The sequence below is a fragment of the Tachyglossus aculeatus genome, chromosome 5, assembly GCF_015852505.1.
Source record: "Tachyglossus aculeatus isolate mTacAcu1 chromosome 5, mTacAcu1.pri, whole genome shotgun sequence".
Lineage (NCBI taxonomy): Eukaryota > Metazoa > Chordata > Mammalia > Monotremata > Tachyglossidae > Tachyglossus > Tachyglossus aculeatus.
The window spans coordinates 55,814,969-55,832,986 of record NC_052070.1 but is presented as its reverse complement, the minus strand read 5'-3'; the positions used below and the strand labels follow the sequence as shown (position 1 = coordinate 55,832,986).

At 48.9% G+C, this 18,018-nt stretch overlaps 1 protein-coding gene across 1 annotated transcript in view; it reads right to left on the bottom strand.

Annotated features, from left to right (window-relative positions):
• ARHGEF10L (Rho guanine nucleotide exchange factor 10 like) overlaps window positions 1-18,018 on the bottom strand; it is a 176,320-nt gene that overhangs the window by 88,089 nt on the left and 70,213 nt on the right. The window contains 4 exon segments of the mRNA XM_038747301.1: window positions 167-273; window positions 8,155-8,263; window positions 10,806-10,922; window positions 16,150-16,319. Coding sequence (XP_038603229.1) covers window positions 167-273; window positions 8,155-8,263; window positions 10,806-10,922; window positions 16,150-16,319 — 503 coding nt within the window.

The window sequence follows — 18,018 nt, the reverse complement described above, 5'->3', positions numbered from 1 at the left end:
TGAGTGCTTCCTGTGTGCAGGACACTGTACTAAGAACTTGGGACAATACGATATAACAAATATCGTGAGCTCATCCATCCAACTCTTTCTTCATCCCTATCCTATAGTTGTCCATCTACCCCCACCACCCAATAGCCATCCACACCCTCCCATCCTTATCCCAGACCTGCTGAGGGCTCAGTCCTTCAGGCATGGGACCCAGCTCCGGAGAGGGGTGTTTGATGTCTGAAACGGTGACTTCCAGAAATCCCATGTCCTCCTCCTCCGAGTCACCTGGAAGGCAAGAAGGAAAGTGAGATAATGCCCACCTGGCAGCTTTGGGCATCCTATGTGGGGAGCAAGACACCTCCAAATGCACAAACGCTTAGGTCTGGGCCACTCACGTGGCCAGAGAGCCCTCCGGGAAGCCAGAGAAAATCAAGCTGGTGCTGGGACAGGGCAGCCGGGAGCCCCTCACCAGGTGCAGCTGCACCCAGCCGAAGGAGCCGGCGGGCAGTGCCCCTCCCAGAGGCGGCCTGCTCAGTCTCGGCTGCTGACTGCCCAGCGTCTGGTTCACAGCAGGGCCAGGATCACCTGGGACCCTGGGGGGCTAAAAATAGTTCTCTTCTGAAAGAGGTGGATTGCCAAAGAGAGGAAAGAAAACGCACATTAAAGGAATAAATACGTTTTCCAAAAGAAAACCTTCACAACCCGGAAGGTAAACAAAAGCCTTCCAATTCGTCGGCAACCAAAGGCCGGGGGCACCCAGGAGATGGGTGAGAGAGGCCGGACTCCCACAGCTTGGGCTGCCCGAGCCGGGCCCCAGGAGCCTTGCGATGTTCCTCTCCTAGCAGGAGAGTAACGGGGAGAGTCAGTTGAGCAAACACAATCTGGGGGCTGGGAGGCAGGAAGTAGAAGAAATCTGGCTGCCGGGGAGAGCCGCTGGGGCCAGCAAGCGACCCTAAAGAGTCGGAGTGCTCGATCCGAGGCCTGGAGATCTTGGGCCGCACCGACAGCCTTACCTGAGGAGGCCATGGAAGAGGACGAGGAGGAGGGGCAGCGGATGACGGTGTCCGGCTGGTGGAAACTGCACCGGGGCCCCCACATTTTGCCCCCTGCATTTCCCCTTGCCCACCCCAATCGCCTGCCTCTCAGCTTCCTCTTCCCTCCTCCATGGGTTTCCATTCTGGGTTGGTGATTCAAGCCGGGACTATAAATAACGGCTCAGAAGGAAGGGTCATTTTACGAGAAGCTCCGCGCGGCTTTGGGCGGGTGGGGAGGGCCGAGTGGAGGGCCGAGAGGAGGGCCAGCGGGCATCAGGGGGGTGGGGCTGGCTTCAGGAATAGCCGTCTGCTGACTGACCTTTCTCCTGTCCCTAATTTCGGGATGGCTGTCCAGAGCCCACCCTGGGCCAACCTAGCACTTCAAGTGAGACAGGGGAAAGCCTCCAGCACCCCCTCCACTCCCGACAGCACCTTCTCTCTGTCCCTCTCATATACATGCAAATGCACACATGCACGCACACATGCCTGCGAACTGCCCCATTTCTGAGTGGCTTAAACCAAAAACTCCCTACTCCTGCCCCTTCTTCAACTTTCAACTTGAAACTTCTTCAAGGTTGCCCGCAACCTTGGTGTCATCCTCGACTCCGCTCTCTCATTCACCCCTCACATCCAAGCCGTCACCAAAACCTGCCGGTCTCAGCTCCACAACATTGCCAAGATCCACCCTTCCCTCTCCATCCATACCGCTACCCTGCTCATTCAAGCTCTCATCCTATCCCGTCTGGACTACTGCATCAGCCTTCCCTCTGATCTCTCATCCTCGTGTCTCTCTCCACTTCAATCCATACTTCATGCTGCTGCCCGGATTATCTTTGTCCAGAAACGCTCTGGGCATATTACTCCCCTCCTCAAAAATCTCCAGTGGCTACCAATCAATCTGCGCATCAGGCAGAAACTCCTCACCCTGGGCTTCAAGGCTGTCCATCACCTCGCCCCCTCCTACCTCACCTCCCTTCTCTCCTTCTCCAGCCCAGCCCGCACCCTCCGCTCCTCTGCTGCTAATCTCCTCACCGTACCTCGTTCCCGCCTGTCCCGCCATCGACCCCCGGCCCACGTCATCCCCCGGGCCTGGAATGCCCTCCCTCTGCCCATCCGCCAAGCTAGCTCTCTTCCTCCCTTCAAGGCCCTGCTGAGAGCTCACCTCCTCCAGGAGGTCTTCCCAGACTGAGCCCCTTCCTTCCTCTCCCCCTCGTCCCCCTCTCAATCCCCCCCATCTTACCTCCTTCCCTTCCCCACAGCACCTGTATATATGTATATGTTTGTACATATTTATTACTCTATTTATTTTACTTGTACATATCTATTCTATTTATTTTATTTTGTTAGTATGTTTGGTTTTGTTCTCTGTCTCCCCCTTTTAGACTGTGAGCCCACTGTTGGGTAGGGACTGTATATGTTGCCAATTTGTACTTCCCAAGCGCTTAGTACAGTGCTCTGCACATAGTAAGCGCTCAATACGATTGATGATGATGATTATGAACTTTCCCAGTACTATCTCCAAAGATCTCCTGCCTCCTCTCAAAATCTACCCCCTCCACCTGCACCTTTGATCCCATCCCTTCACACCTTATCCAAGCACTTGCCCCCTCCCTTCTTCCCTCCCTGACTGCCATTTTCAACTGTTCACTCTTGACTGGCTTATTCCCCAGTTATTTCAAATGTGCTCATGTCTCCCCTATCCTAAAAAAAAAAAACCAACAACTCTCCCTTGACTCCATGGCTCCCTCCAGTTATTGCCCCACCTCCCTCCTACCATTCCTCTCCAAACTCCTTCAGCAAGTTTGTCAACTCTTATTCATTCAATCATATTTATTGAGCGCTTACTCTTATGCCTCATCTTCCTTTCCTCCAATTCTCTCCTTAACCCCCTCCAATTTGGCTTCCACCCCATCACTCCACAGATACTGCTCTCTCCAAGGTCACCAATGATCTTCTTCTTGCCAAATCCAATGTCCTGTAATCCACCCTAATCCTCCTTGACTCTCAGCTGCCTTCAATATGGTCGACCAACCCCTTCTCCTGGAAACATTAGCCAACCTTGGCTTCACTGACACTCTCCTCTGCTGGTTCTCCTCATCTCTCTGGCTGTTCATTCTCGTCTCCTTCACGGGTTCCTCCTCTGCCTCACACCCCTTAAATGTGGGAGTCCCTCAAGGTTCAGTTCAGGGTCTCCTTCTACACCCTTTCGCTTGGAGAACTCATTACTCCTATGGCTTCAACTACCATCTCTATGCAGATGATTCCCAAATCTACATCTCGGGCCCTGATCTCTCCCCTCTGCAGTTTCACATCTCCTCCTGCTTTCAGGATCTCTCTACTCGGATGTCTCGCCAACACCTAAAACTTAGTATGTCCAAAAGAGAACTCCTTGTCATTCCACCCAAACCCTGTCCTCTCCTTGACTTTCCCATCACTGTAGACAGCACCACCATTCTCACTATTTAACAAGTCTGTAACCTGGGCATTATCCTCTACTCACCTCTCTCATTCAACTCACATATTCAATATGTCACCAAATCCTATAGGTTCAACCTTCACAACATCACTAAAATCCACCCTTTACTCTCCATCCAAACCGCTATCACGTTAATGCAAGCACTTATCCTATCCTGCCTTGACTAATCCCGTCAGGTTCCTTACTGACCTCCCTGACTCCTCTGTTTCCCCACTCTGGGCCATACTTCACTCTGCTGTCTGGATCATTTTTCTAAAAAAAAAAAAAAAAAAAAAAAAAAAAAAAAAAAAGAAGACATGCGGTCCAGGTTTCCCTAGTCCTTAAGAACCTCCTGTAGTTGCCCATCCACTTCCATATCAAACTGAAACGCCTTGCCCTTGGCTTTAAAGCACTAAATCGCTATGCCCCCTCCTACTTTACCTCCCTGATTTCCTACTACAACCCAGGGCAAACACTCCTCTAATGCCAAACTACTCACTGTACCTCAATCTCATCTATCTTTCCACTAATCCCTTACCCATGTTCTGCTGCTGGCCTGAAGCACCCTTCCTCTTCATATCTGACAATCATTCTCCCCACCTTCAAAGTCTTATTAAAAGCACATCTCCTCCAAGTGGCCTTCCCCGACTAAGCCCCCATTTCCTCTTTTCCCATTCCCTTCTGTGTCACCTTTGCACTTGGATTTGCACACTTTATTCACTCCCCCCTCAGCCCCACAGCACTCATATCTGTAATTTATTTATTTAATGTCTGCCTAACCCTTTAGACTTTAAGCTTGCTGAGAGCAGGGAACATGTCTACTAACTCTGTTTTATTGTACCTTCCCAAGCATTTAGTACAGTACTCTGCACATAGTAAACCCTCAGTAAATATGATTGAATGAATCTTTTGTACTCACTTTAGGCCAAGGTTACAGGCCCACAGTAACTACTCTGGAAAATGCACTTTGCCACTTTTCTGTCTCCTTAAAAGAGGTTGGGAGTCAGAGGACCTAGGTTCTTATCCTGGCTCCACCCTTATCTGCTCTGTGACCTGGGCAAGTCACTTCTCTTTTCTTTTTGTCTCAGTCTCCCCATCTGTAAAATGGAAATTAAATTCCACTCCCTTCTACTTAGGCTGTGAGCTCCATTTGGGACAGGGACTATGTTCAATGCAATTGTCTTGTATCTTCCCGGCACTTAGTATAATGCTTGGCACACAGTAACTGTTTAATAAGAGAAGCAGCGTGCCTAGTAGAGCACAGACATGGGTGACAGAAGGTCCTGGGTTCTAATATTGGCTCCATCACTTTTCTGATATTTGACCTTAGGCAAGTAAATTCACTTATCCATGCCTCAGGTACCTCATCTGTGAAATGGGGGCTAAAACTGTGAGCCCCACGTGGGACAGCTTAGCTTGTAACAATAATAATAATAATAGCATTTGTTAAGCACTTACTATGTGCCAAGCACTGTTCTAAGCATCAGGGCAGATACAAGGTAAGCAGGTTGTCTCACATGGGGCTCACAGTCTTAATGCCCATTTTACAGATGAGGTAACTGAGGCACAGAGAAGCTAAGTGACTTGTCCAAAGTCATACAGCTGACAAATGGTGGAGCTGGGATTAGAACCCACGACCTCTGACTCCCAAGCCTGTGCTCTTTTCACTAAGCCATGCTGCTTCTCATATAATTATGGTATTTAAGTGCATACTATGTACCAGGCACTGTACTAAGCGCTGGGGTGGATACAAGCAAAATCAGGTTGGACAGTCCCTGTCCCACACAGGGCTCACAGTCTTCATCCCCATTTTAAAGATGAGGTAACAGACACAGCAAAGTAAAGTGGCTTGCCCAAGGCCACACAGCAGAAAAGTGACGGAGCTGGGATTAGAACCCATGACCTTCTGACTCTCAGGCCCGTGCTCTATCCACTAATGCCATATTGCTCCTCCTCTGCATCTTTCCCAGCGCTCAGTACAGTGCCTGTTCATAGTGAGTGCTTAACAGATACCGTTAAAAAAAAATAAAAATACTGTAAAAAAAGTTACGTGCTGGGATCAGAGTACTGGACTTGGGTCAAGAGAATGCTCAGATTCATTCATTCAATCGTATTTATTGAGCGCTTACTGTGTGCAGAGCACTGTACTAAGCGCTTGGGAAGTACAAGTTGGCAACATATAGAGACGGTCCCTACCCAACAGCGGGCTCACAGTCTAGAAGGGGGAGACGGACAACAAAACACATTAACAAAATAAAATAAATAGAACAGTAAATATGTACAAGTAAAATAAACAGAGTAATAAATCTGCACAAACATATATACAGGTGCTGTGGGGAGGGGAAGGAGGTAAGGTGGGGGGGATGGGGAGGAGGAGAGGAAAAGGGAGCTCAGTCTGGGAAGGCCTCTTGGAGGAGGTGAGCTCTCAGTAGGGCTTTGAAGGGAGGAAGAGAGCTAGCTTGGCAAATGTGTGGAGGGAGGGCATTCCGGGCCAGGAGGAGGACGTGGGCCGGGGGTCGACGGCGGGACAGGCGAGAACGAGGCACAGTGAGGAGGTTAGCGGCAGAGGAGCAGAGGGTGCGGGCTGGGCTGGAGAAGGAGAGAAGGGAGGTGAGGTAGGAGGGGGCGAGGTGATGGAGAGCCTTGAAGCCAAGAGTGAGGAGTTCTATGGACCTATGTCTAAATGGCCGAAACATTTTATCCATTTGTGTGAGTGAGGAATAAAATAAATGTACGAGAGATCCAGCCCCCAACCTCCAAGAGCTGGCAACATAAAGGTTAACTCCTAGAAGGTGAAGGTAAAGTTTGCCCTTGCACTGAGGAAACCCTGCAGTCTTTAATCAATTCATCAAGGTTATTTGAGTACTCACTGAGTGTGTGCAGAACACTGTACTAGGTGCTTGGGAAAATACGTAAACAGTGTTGGGAGGCGCAATCCCTGCCCAGTAAGATGACTAGAGAGATTTAAATTCCTGAGATGGAACAAGATGATACGGGGTTGATGAAAACTGCAAGATCGATATGGGAATTGGCTCCCGCCACCAACAGCCTGCTGGGTAGGGAGGCAAGGGAGGTAAAAGGGGATGGACTGGAATCGGTCTGGGTAAATGGGATAAAGTACGCAATAGGAAGGTGCTTAGTTATGGTGCTCAGCACTCCGGTAAGTGCTTAATTAAAACCACTGATTGACTGATTATAATAATAATAATAATGGCATGTTAAGCACTTACTATGTGCAAAGCACTGTTCTAAGCACTTGGGAGGATACAAGATGATTAGGTTGTCCCACGTGGGGCTCAGTCTTAATCCCCACTTTACGGATGAGGTAACTGAGGCACAGAGAAATTAAGTGACTTGCCCAAAGTCACACAGCTGACATGGGGCAGAGCCGGGATTCAAACCCATGACCTCTGACTCCCAAGCCCAGGCTCTTTACACTGAGCCACGCTGACTGATTGATGGAGGACCACTGATCTTGAAGAAACGTTTTTCCCTCAGACTGGGGCCTTCTGAGCTTCAGGTTCTTGTGTTAAGTGATCACCTGACCATGTAGCCCCATCCCAAGGAGACAAAAAATGGAAAGAAGGTGGGCTTATTCATGAGTGATTTTTGGAAGATTTTCAGAGGTCAGGGCAGGTTGGGCAAATTGGGTGAGGGCCTTAATCTGCTGCTGCTTGCTCTACTGTTCTTCCTTCTTTTCTACCCTGGAGGCGTAGAAAGGATAGGGTGGACTTCCTAGTTCAGCGCAATGACAGGGCAGTGCCACTGAAGTACATCACACTAAAGAAACTTGGAGAATATGGTGACTAAGGCAGATAAACTGACATTAGAGAGGAGCCACCTCCATTTTACCCAGCAAGGTTCACACTAGGGATGAGCTTTTTTACTTTAAAACTACAGAATGGTCTACCTCCAGGGCTCACAAAAGGCACACTGAAAAGCAATAATAAAAAACATTTCCTATATGCCAAGCATTATAGTAGGATAATCAGATTACAGTGAGCAGGTGGAGGGATAGAGAGGCAGCATGGCTTAGTGAATAAAGGATGCACCTGGCAGTCAGAAGGACCTGGGTTCTAATCCCGGCTCCACCACATCTCTGCTGTGTGACATGTCATTTCACTTCTCCGGGCCTCAGTTCCCTCATCTGTTAAATGGGGATTAAGAGTGTGAGCCCCATGTGGGACAGGGACTGTGTTCAACTTGATTAACTTGCATGTACTCCAGCACTTAGCATTTAAGTACCATAATAATAATAATTATTATTATTTAGGTTGGATACAGTTCCTGTCCCAGATAGGGCTCACAGTTTTAGGAGATATTGTATTCCCATTTTACAAATGAGGAAACTGAGGCCCAGAGAAGTGACTTGCCCAAAGTCACACAGCAGACTAGTAAAGAAGCTAGTACTAGGACCCAGGTCTTCCGACTCCCAATCCCTTGCTCTTTCCACTAGGCCTTACGGCTGCTCAGTTTGGGTCTCAAGCAACCGCTGAAGAATTTCCACGCAGCCTCTTCTGCTTCTCTTTTTCTTCTCCCCCTCTCCCCCACCGCCGGCCTCGTTAGCAGACAGAGAGACTTCTTCTCTGGGAACCCTGGTCTGGACGGGACCTCTCTCCAAGACAAGGAAACCCCATCCCCATCCATCAATGGCCCAGGCCAAGGCCGCGCCCTTACCCAGCACCTCTTTTCTGTGCAGGAAGGACACTTTGCGCATAACGGCCATCCTCGTCTTCTCCAGGCCATCCTTGGTGCCGCTTTTGGCTGCCTTCATCAGCTGGGTCATCTGAGCAGGATCAGGTGGGGCAGGAAGCAAGGAAGGGAGACAATTGTCATCAGAAGAGCCAGCAGCAAGTCATCGATCTCCCCCAGCAGGTCCATCGGGGTTCCAACTCTGCACACACAAATCTCCCCCGGGGCCCAGCCCACCCTCCACATGTCCTCCTCCCTCTGAGAGGTGAACTAGATGGCCAGGTGGACCCTGGCCCCGATGGTCCCCTCTGAAGGAAGAACCTTTCTGCAGGACCAGGGAAGTCCAGAGTTAACAAATTTCAGCCTCCATTCCCTCCCCTCTGCCCAATTCTAAAATGCTGGGGCATTTTCTTTAGAATTCACAGGTCAGAACTGATCCCCGACATTAAAAGCAACATTCTCCCCTAAGAGGACCCCTCCCCAATCCTAGTCAAAACTACCATCTGAAAGGGAGATGATTAAGTGCTGCCCCTTGAGAGTACCAAGGATCCTCTGCTACTGACTGCACTGCCATACTTTGCTAAGATACTGACCCTGAAAATACTCTCCCCGGCTAGACTAGAAGCTCTTGGTGGGCAGAGAATGTGATGACCAGTTCTGTGGCATTATCCTCTTTGAAGCACTTAGTAGAGTGCCTGGCACACAGTAAGCGCTCCATAAACACCACTGATTGGCAGTGACACTGAAACAACCTTCAGCGGCAGCTCTTCAGCCAAGGTTGATGAGAAGGGGGTTCAGGGACAAAGATTCCCCGCCTCAACCCTCCCCATCAGGCAGGCCCAAAAGAGAAATGACTCCACTGTCAGTGGATCACTTAAGACCCTGTGGCTCAGTGTAAGTGACTGACTGAGAAAGAAGGCCCTCTAAGCCAAGCCATCCTGTCCCCGACCCGAGCTCTGCTCATCTCTGCATGTGACCCCTTGTGATCTCTGGGCTCTGTGTTCACCCTGGCTCCACATTTTTTATGGTGCTTGTTAAGCGCTTTCTATGTGCCAGCCGCTGTACTAAGCGCTGTGGTAGACACAGGTTTAATCAGGTTGATCAGGTTAGTCAGTCCATGTCCCACACAACAACAATAATAATAATAATTATGGTATTTGTTAAGTGCTTACTATATTCCAGACACCGTACTAAGCACTGGGGTGGACACAAATGGGGTTGGACGCAGTCCCTGTCCCACCTGGGGCTCACAGTCTCACTCCCCATTTTACAGAGGGGGTAACTGAGACCCAGAGAAGTGACTTGCCCAAGGTCACACAGCAGACAAGTGGTGGAGCCAGGAATAGAACCCATGACCTTCTCCCACGGACTCCCAAGCCCATGCTCTATCCATGCTAACTCTCACAGTTGTAGTCCCCATTTTTATGGATGAGGGAACTGAGGCACAGAGAAGTTAAGTGACTTGGCCAAGGTCACAGAGTAAACAAGTGGAGGATCTGGGATTAGAATCCAGGTCCTTCTGACTCCCAAGCCCACATTCTATACATTAGTCTATACTCTCTGCTCTATGAGTGGCAGTGGGGAGGGGAGAAGTCTAACATCTCTCAGGCATAGCACCACTGGGGAGGGGAGGGAAGAGCAAGGAATCCAACTGAGAGGGGGTCAGGTTAAGTCCACCTGACCAGCTCCCTTTCCCCATTTCGTGATCTTTCTCTGTCCATTTTTTCCTCAGAATTTAAAGGCCAATCTCTGAGGCTGGTAGATGACAGAAGAGATTTTCTGAAGAGAAGTCATTGCCTTTTCCCTTTGGGCCACATTCAGGTCACGGGATTAGGGTTTTGGGAGTTGGAAGTTTTTAAAAAGGAAATCGAAAAAGCCAAGCCACCAGGATGAGGGAAGGAGAGCACCACAAAAGCATCTGCCAGGAGCACCATTAGGCCTCAAGAGCGAGCAAGCATTCTTTACCCCCTGAACTATGCCTATTCCTCACTGGATGCTGGGAAAACTCTTCCACTTTCTTACTCTGTGCATCATTCCATGACCCAAAAGTGGAACATCTTTTTTTTCTTATGATATTTGTTAAGTGATTACTTTGTGCCGGGCATTGTACTAAGCACTGGGGGAGATACAAGCTAATCGGAGTTGGACATAGTGCATGTCCCACATGGGGCTCACAGTCTTAAAACCCACTTTCCAGATGAGGTAACTAAGGCACAGAAAAATGACATGCCCAAGGCTACAGACAAGTGGCAGAGCTGGGATTAGAACCCAGGTCCTTCTGACTCCCAAGCCTGAACTCTTTCCCCATAGTCATGCTGTTTTTGTTTGGCATAACTTCACTGAGTCCGTCCCCACTGAAAGCACTTCTCTGGGAGGGGATTCCCTCCCGGCAACCACTAACTTGTTCCGTAACCTTAGCGATCCCCTCCTGGTCCCCTCTAAACACAGGCCTCCCACCTGAGTTGCGGGACTCAGTGTCAGGAGGCGTGGCCAAGGAGAAGCGAGTGCTGAAAAGAAGAGGGGTCCGAAGTCAGGGGATGGATGTACCACACGTCAGACAGTCCGGCACCCCAGCTGACCGCCCCAGAAGGTGGCGAGGGCCAGCCCAGAAAGGGCCTCAGTGGGAAGGACAGTACCTTACAATCGTACTTCTGCTTCAGTTCCTGCATGTCTCTCCCCCCAACTCTCAAAGCCAGGAGGTCCCTCTTAGTCCTGGCGTACCGCTCCTTTAGCCTATTCAGATCTGGAGAGAGCTGGAGCCCCAAGCAGCCAGGCGGGAGGACAGCGGCAGAAGAAGCAGGTAGGCAGGCGGGAGAGGGAGGAAGCACATAAAAACAACAGGCAAGAGAAGAGAGACTCAAGTGAATGGCTGGCACGTGGGAGAGGAAGCTAAAAAAGGCCCAGCTAATTAGGGTTTGACATGACGCGGCTGTAGTGGCAGACTGGAGTCAGCTGGTCACGCTCCCCCTCCAGGCCTTCCACCCCCCACTGTGCCCCTATTACCTGGGCAATCAACCCAAAACAGCAGCAGATGTGGGCTCTAGAGGCCTGCCCTCTGCCCTCCTCCCCTGGGTGCCGGGGGGTTTCCCAGGCAGGTTCTGTTTCCTATCTGACCCATCCACGGGTGAAAGCCGCCAGGACACCAGCGCCTGGCTCAAATCTCACCAGGCTGGGGAGAAGCCTCTCACCTCTGACAGCAGGAAAGCAGCAGGAATGAGGGGGCCTCTAATGCTAGCGAGCCCCAATGCACCTCCCAGTGAAACAGGAGCATATTTATCAGCTCTGTCTCCTCCAGAGAGGCAGCTTTCCAAAACAAAATTAAAAATCCCCCTGTGTCCTCTCTTCTTCCTCCCCACAGAGATGAGAGGGGCCATCAGCCTCATGCTAGAGGGGCCTGGTGACTTTTTTGTCATCTTTGTCCACCAAAGCCTCCATCTGGATTCTCTAACTCTAACCCCAAAGAGGCCCAGATTTCAATGGTCTTCTGTTTGCCTCTCAGAACCTGAGTGGATAAATGGCCCGCCGCCGGCTCTTCTGCAGCTTGAACTTCCGTCAAATGGTCTATGAGCCCATTCTCCTCCCCACCCCTAAACCCAAGAAGAGAAGGGGATGAGGAGCAAAGAGAAGGGGATGTGGGGTGGGGGTGGCAATGCGCAGGATGCACGTGGAAAGACTGGCCTTTGCCCTGAAGCTAACTGCTGTCTATAATGCAGTCCTCACTGCCCAGGTGCAGGTAGCAAGCCAGACAGGGGGCAAGGCGGGGTGGGGAGGCATGCAGCCGCGTTGCTGGGCCCATGCAAAAAGACAGGCACTGCAGGATCTCAGAGCACTGAGAAAGCTCCTGAAATTCTTCCACTCAGCCCCCTCCAGGGATAGCCCCATCGCCACAGGCTTTCTAGGTGCTATCCCTTTATGCTATCTTCTTCCACGGTGCTAATCTAGTTGGACAGCTGAGAGCCTGATTTTCACTCAGGGCATTTCTGGTAAAGAGTCTCACACCTGAGTTTGGCTTTCATAAAGTAATATATACTATGATATAATAATATATCATAGTATATATTATTTTATATATTATATATATTATTTTACAGCTGAGTTTGGCTTTCATAAAATAATATATACTATGATACAGTAATATATTATAGTGTATATTATTTTATATATTATACAATATTATATATATTATTTTATGAAAGCCAAACTCAGGTGTGAGGCTTTTTTTTACCAGAAATGCCCAGAGTGAAAATCAGGCTCACAGCTGTCTATATATATATATATATATATATATATATATATATATGGACATATATATGGATATATATGGATTTGAGCTCACTGCATTCTAGGCTCCCAAAAACATCCCTGTCCCCAAGTAGCTGACTCTCCTTTTAGACTGTGAGCCCACTGTTGGGTAGGGACTGTCTCTATATGTTGCCAATTTGTACTTCCCAAGCACTTAGTACAGTGCTCTGCACATAGTAAGCGCTCAATAAATACGATTGATGATTGATGACTCTCACTGGAGATCTGCCTCCAGCTTTAAATGCAGAGACCCTGCCTTTCCCACCAAAGCACTGGAGAGGCAATCTGGCTATGGCGAGGCGAGAGAAGACCGTGGAACAGCCACAGAGGAATTGAGAGGAGCCAAAATGGCAGATCTCATTTGACCCAGTGACTAATCAAACCTTGGGCAAGTCTTTTCCAGACAACCCAGAGCGGCTGAGAAGCAGGAGGGGATGGAGACTGGCAAGTGACCAAAACAGTTTGTTCAATAAAGCTTTTGTGGTGGAAATTCTTACTTGAACACCCGGCTCCCATAAGAGGACTAAACCTTTTCCCAGAAGGGTCTAACACACCCTACTTACAAATCTACTTCCCTCTACTGAGTGCTTAGTACAGTGTTCTGCACACAGTAAGCGAATTTTCAATAGATATCCTTGATTGATTGACTGATTGAGACTGGCTAGGTATAACAGGATTAGCTTCTGTTTAAGAGACTGAGATTCAGGAGTTGGGACCGTGTTTTTCTCCCGGGGAATTCCAATCGATCAATCAATCAATCCTATTTATTATTATTCCAAGGAGCCCACTATCGGGCCCTGGAATCAGGCCAGTTGCAGGGTCATAGGGTTAGGCCGAGTTCTGCCTAGAGGGATCCTTAGAACCCATCAGGCAATTAGAGCATGGGCCTGCAATTCAGAAGGTCATGAGTTCTAATCCCAGCTCTGTCACTTGTCGGCTGTGTGGCCTTAAGCAAGTCACTTCCTGCCTATGTGCCTCAGTTACCTCAGCTGTAAACTGGAGATTAAGACTGTGGGCCCCATATGGGACAGGGAAGGGACTGTGTCCAAACTGATTTGCTTGTACCCACCCGAGTGCTTAGTACAGTGCCTGGCACATAATAAACACTTAGCAGATACCACAGTCATTATTATTATTGTTGTTGTTATTATTATGTTTAAATGAAGGTCAATCCTCTTAATAATTCCTAATTACTAGATTTATGGCATTTAAGTACTTACTATGTAAATACTTAAGTACTTAAGTACTTACTATGTAGTAAGTACTAAGTAAGTACTACTACACAGTACTTACTATGTAAGTACTTAAGTACTTATTTAAGTACTTACATAGCACTTACATAAGTACTTAAGTACTATGTAAGTACTTAATAGAAGCAGCATGGCTCAATGGATCACTGGGATCTGCCTGTGTAGCCATCCCTTGGTATGTGGAAAGAGCCCAGGCTTTGGAGTCAGAGGTCATGGGTTCAAATCCCAGCTCAGCCAATTGTCAGCTGTGTGACTTTGGGCAAGTCACTTAACTTCTCTGTGCCTCAGTTACCTCATCTATAAAATGGAGATTAAGACTGTGAGCCCCACGGGGGACAACCTGATCACCTTGTATCCCCCCAGTGCTTAGAACAGTGCTTTGCACATAGTAAGCACTTAACAAATACCATCATTATTATTATTACGTGCTAAGCACTGAACTAAGTGCACGAGCTAATCAGGTTGGACGTAGTCCCTGTTCCCACATGAGACTCAGAGTCTAGAGGAGAGGAAGAGCACCCGCAGGGAAAGAAAACTCACAACCTTCTTTTCAGTCAAATCCAGGAGCAGCGGACATAGCCTAAAGCTAAGCTTGCTCATTGAAATCCCAGACAGGTACAACTGTTTCCTCTTTTATAAATGGTCTGAAACATGCAGTGAGACACCGAGGGGCTGTATTAAAGACAGTATGGCTCTGAGGGACGAGCACTGAACGTGGACACAGAGACCATTGGTGGACACAAAGAACCCCCTCTGAGCCACTGTGGGATGCTGGTTGAGACACTTAACCACTCTGGCCCCTGGTTTCCCCGACGCTTTTTTAATGGTATTTGTTAAGCACTTATTATATGCCAGGCACTGTATTAGGCGCTGTGGTAAATACAAGCTAATTGGGTTGGACACAGTCCATGTCCCATACGGGGCTCACAGTCCTAATCTCAATTTTATAGATGAGGTAACTGAGGCCCAGAGAAGTAAAGTGACTTGCCAAAGGTAACACAGCCGACAAGGTGGGGGAGATGGAATTAGAACTCAGGTCCTTTTTTGTGTGGTATTTGTTAAGCCCTTACCATGTGCCAGGCACTGTACTAAGCGCTGGGGTGAATACAAGCAAATTGGGTTGGACACAGTCTCTATTCCGTGTAGGGCTCACAGTCTTAATCCCCATTTTACAGATGAGGTAACTGAGGCACAGAGAAGTGAAGTGATTTGCCTAGGGCCACCCAGCAGACAAGTGGCAGAGCCGAGATTAGAACCCATGACCTTCTGACTCCTAGGCCCACACTCCCTGGGCCCATGCCCATGCCCATGCTCAGAGAAGAAGCGTGGCTCAGTGGAAAGAGCCTGGGCTTTGGAGTCAGAGGTCACGGGTTCAAATCCCAGCTCCGCCACTTGTCAGCTGTGTGACTTTGGGCAAGTCACTTCACTTCTCTGTGCCTCAGTTACCTCAACTGTAAAATGGGGATTAAGACTGTGAGCCCCCCGTGGGACAACCTGATCACCTTGTAACCTCCCCGGCGCTTAGAACAGTGCTTTGCACATAGTAAGCGCTTAATAAATGCCATCATTATTATTATTATTAAACTCTATCTACTAGGCCATGCTGCTTCTCACCTTTCCTATCCAGTAGTGAGTAGTAGTAATAGTATCTATTAAACACTTCCTTTTTGTTTCAATGGCACTTCTTAAGTGCCTACTATGTGCTAAGCACTGTACTAAGAGCCAAGACAGATTCCAGATAAACAGGTGGGGCATAGTTCCTGACCCGCATGGGGCTCCCAGTCTAAACAGGAGAGAGGATTTGATCCCCATTTTACAGATGAAGAAACTGAGGCACAGTTTAAAGTGGCTTGCCCCATGTCGCCCAGCAGGCAAGCGGCAGTTCTGGGATTAGAACCCAGGTCCTCTGACTCTTAGATCTGAGCTCTTTCCACTAGGCCAAGCTACTTTCCACTGCAGAGCGCTGTTCTAAGCGCTGGGGAAGAGAAGCAGCTAGAGAAGCAGCGTGGCTTAGTGGAAAGAGCCCGGGCTTTGGAGTCAGAGGTCATGGGTTCAAATCCCGGCTCTGCCAACTGTCAGCTGTGTGACTTTGGGCAAGTCACTTCACTTCTCTAGGCCTCAGTTCCCTCATCTGTAAAATGGGGATGAAGACCGTGAGCCCGCGTGGGACAACCTGATCACCTTGTAATCTCCCCAGCGCTTAGAACAGTGCTTTGCACATAGTAAGCGCTTACTTAATAAATGCCATCATTATTATTATTATAAGAATACACAAGTTGAGATCACAGGGGGGGGCTGTTCAGAAGAAAGGTGCTAGAAAAACATAAGCTATTCTCATCCCTTTGCCCACCTCCTTTGTTCTCTCCGACAACTCTCTGGTCATTCTGACCGCGGTCCGGTCCCCACCCCAGACCCTCCCATCAATTACCTTGGGCTGGAAGGACACCCTGTGCTTGGCTGGCTCCACCTCCGGCTTGGCCTCTTCTCCCGAGTCCTCGCTGTAGCTCTCGAACTCGCTGGAGCTCCAGCCTAGGTCCTCCGGTTCCCGGGCCCCGCCGTCGCGGTGGACATCCTCATAAACCAGGCTCCTCTCTGACCCTGTGGAAAACGGACGCCGCTGACAAAAGGACCCTTTCTAGACTCCTGGATCAGGGCGCCTCTTTTCCGGATCCAAACTTGGGTTTCCCAATGGGTTTCCATCGGTCCTCCTCTAGACTGTAAGCTCGTGTGGGCAGGGAATAGCTGTTACATTTGTATACTCTACTCTCCCAAGTGCTTAGTACGGTGCTCTGCACACAGTAAGCGCTCAATGAATACGCTTGACTGACTGACTCCTGCCCAGGGTGAGTGATATCATCACACAGGGCAGGTGAGTGTCCTCGGCAGAGAGGGAAGAGCTTATGGGCAACCAGAGGGGAAAGAAGATATCAGAAGCGAGGATTTGGCCCAGGCTCAACAGCAGAAGCAGGCTGGTCTTCAGCAGGGTCTCTAGAAAGAAAGATGTGTCCAGAGAGAGCCCCTCTGCCCCTTGAAGGTCTAGAAACCTCCCAGAAGCCTGCCCTGGGAAAACAGTCCAGAGAAACGGCAAGGCCTAGTGGAAACAGCACAGGACTGGGAGTCAGGAGACCTGGGTTCGAATCCTGGCTGGAACGTGACCTAGGGCAAGTTGCTTATCTTCTCTGGGCCTGAGTTTCCTTATCTGTAAAACGGGGGTTTAATGCCTGTTCTACCACCGCTTTAGCCTCTGAGCCCCACGTGGGACAGGGACTGTGATGTGACCTGATTATCTTGAATCTACCCCAGTGCTTACTACAATGTTCAGCATGTAGTAAGTACTTAAATACCACAGTTATTATGGTTGCTAGGCCCTACTGAGAGCTCACCTCCTCCAGGAGGCCTTCCCAGACTGAGCCCCTTCCTTCCTCTCCCCCTCGTCCCCCTCTCCATCCCCCCATCTTACCTCCTTCCCTTCCCCACAGCACCTGTATATATGTATATATGTTTGTACATATTTATTACTCTATTTATTCATTTATTTATTTTACTTTTACTAGAGAAGCAGCGTGACTCAGTGGAAAGAGCCCAGGCTTTGGAGTCAGAGGTCATGGGTTCGAATCCTGGCTCTGCCACATGTCTGCTGTGTGACCTTGGGCAAGTCACTTAACTTCTCAGAGCCTCAGTTACCTCATCTGTAAAATGGGGATGACGACTGTGAGCCCCACGTGGGACAACCTGATCACCTTGTATTCCCCCCAGCGCTCAGAACAGTGCTTTGCACATAGTAAGCGCTTAATAAATGCCATCATCATCATCATCATCATTACTTGTACATATCTATTCTATTTATTTTATTTTGTTAGTAGGTTTGGTTTTGTTCTCTGTCTCTCCCTTTTAGACTGTGAGCCCACTGTTGGGTAGGGACTGTCTCTATATGTTGCCAATTTGTACTTCCCAAGCGCTTAGTACAGTGCTCTGCACATAGTAAGCGCTCAATAAATACGATTGATGATGATGATGAAGAAGCACATTTGTAAAAAAAAAAAAAAAGTTGAGAAATCACAGGCAGAATTAGATTAGCCCTGAGAGAAGCAGGAACTGGTGCAACCTGGAGAGCTGTTTTTGATGGATGCTGTGGCCTTCTCTGTACAGTCCCCTAAACTCTAAGCTCACTGTGGGCAGGGAACATAATAATAATAATAATAATTGTGGTATTTGTGAAGCACTATGTGCTAAGCACAGTTCTAAGCACTAAGATAGATACAAAGCAATCAGGTTGTCTCAAATGGGGCTCACAGTC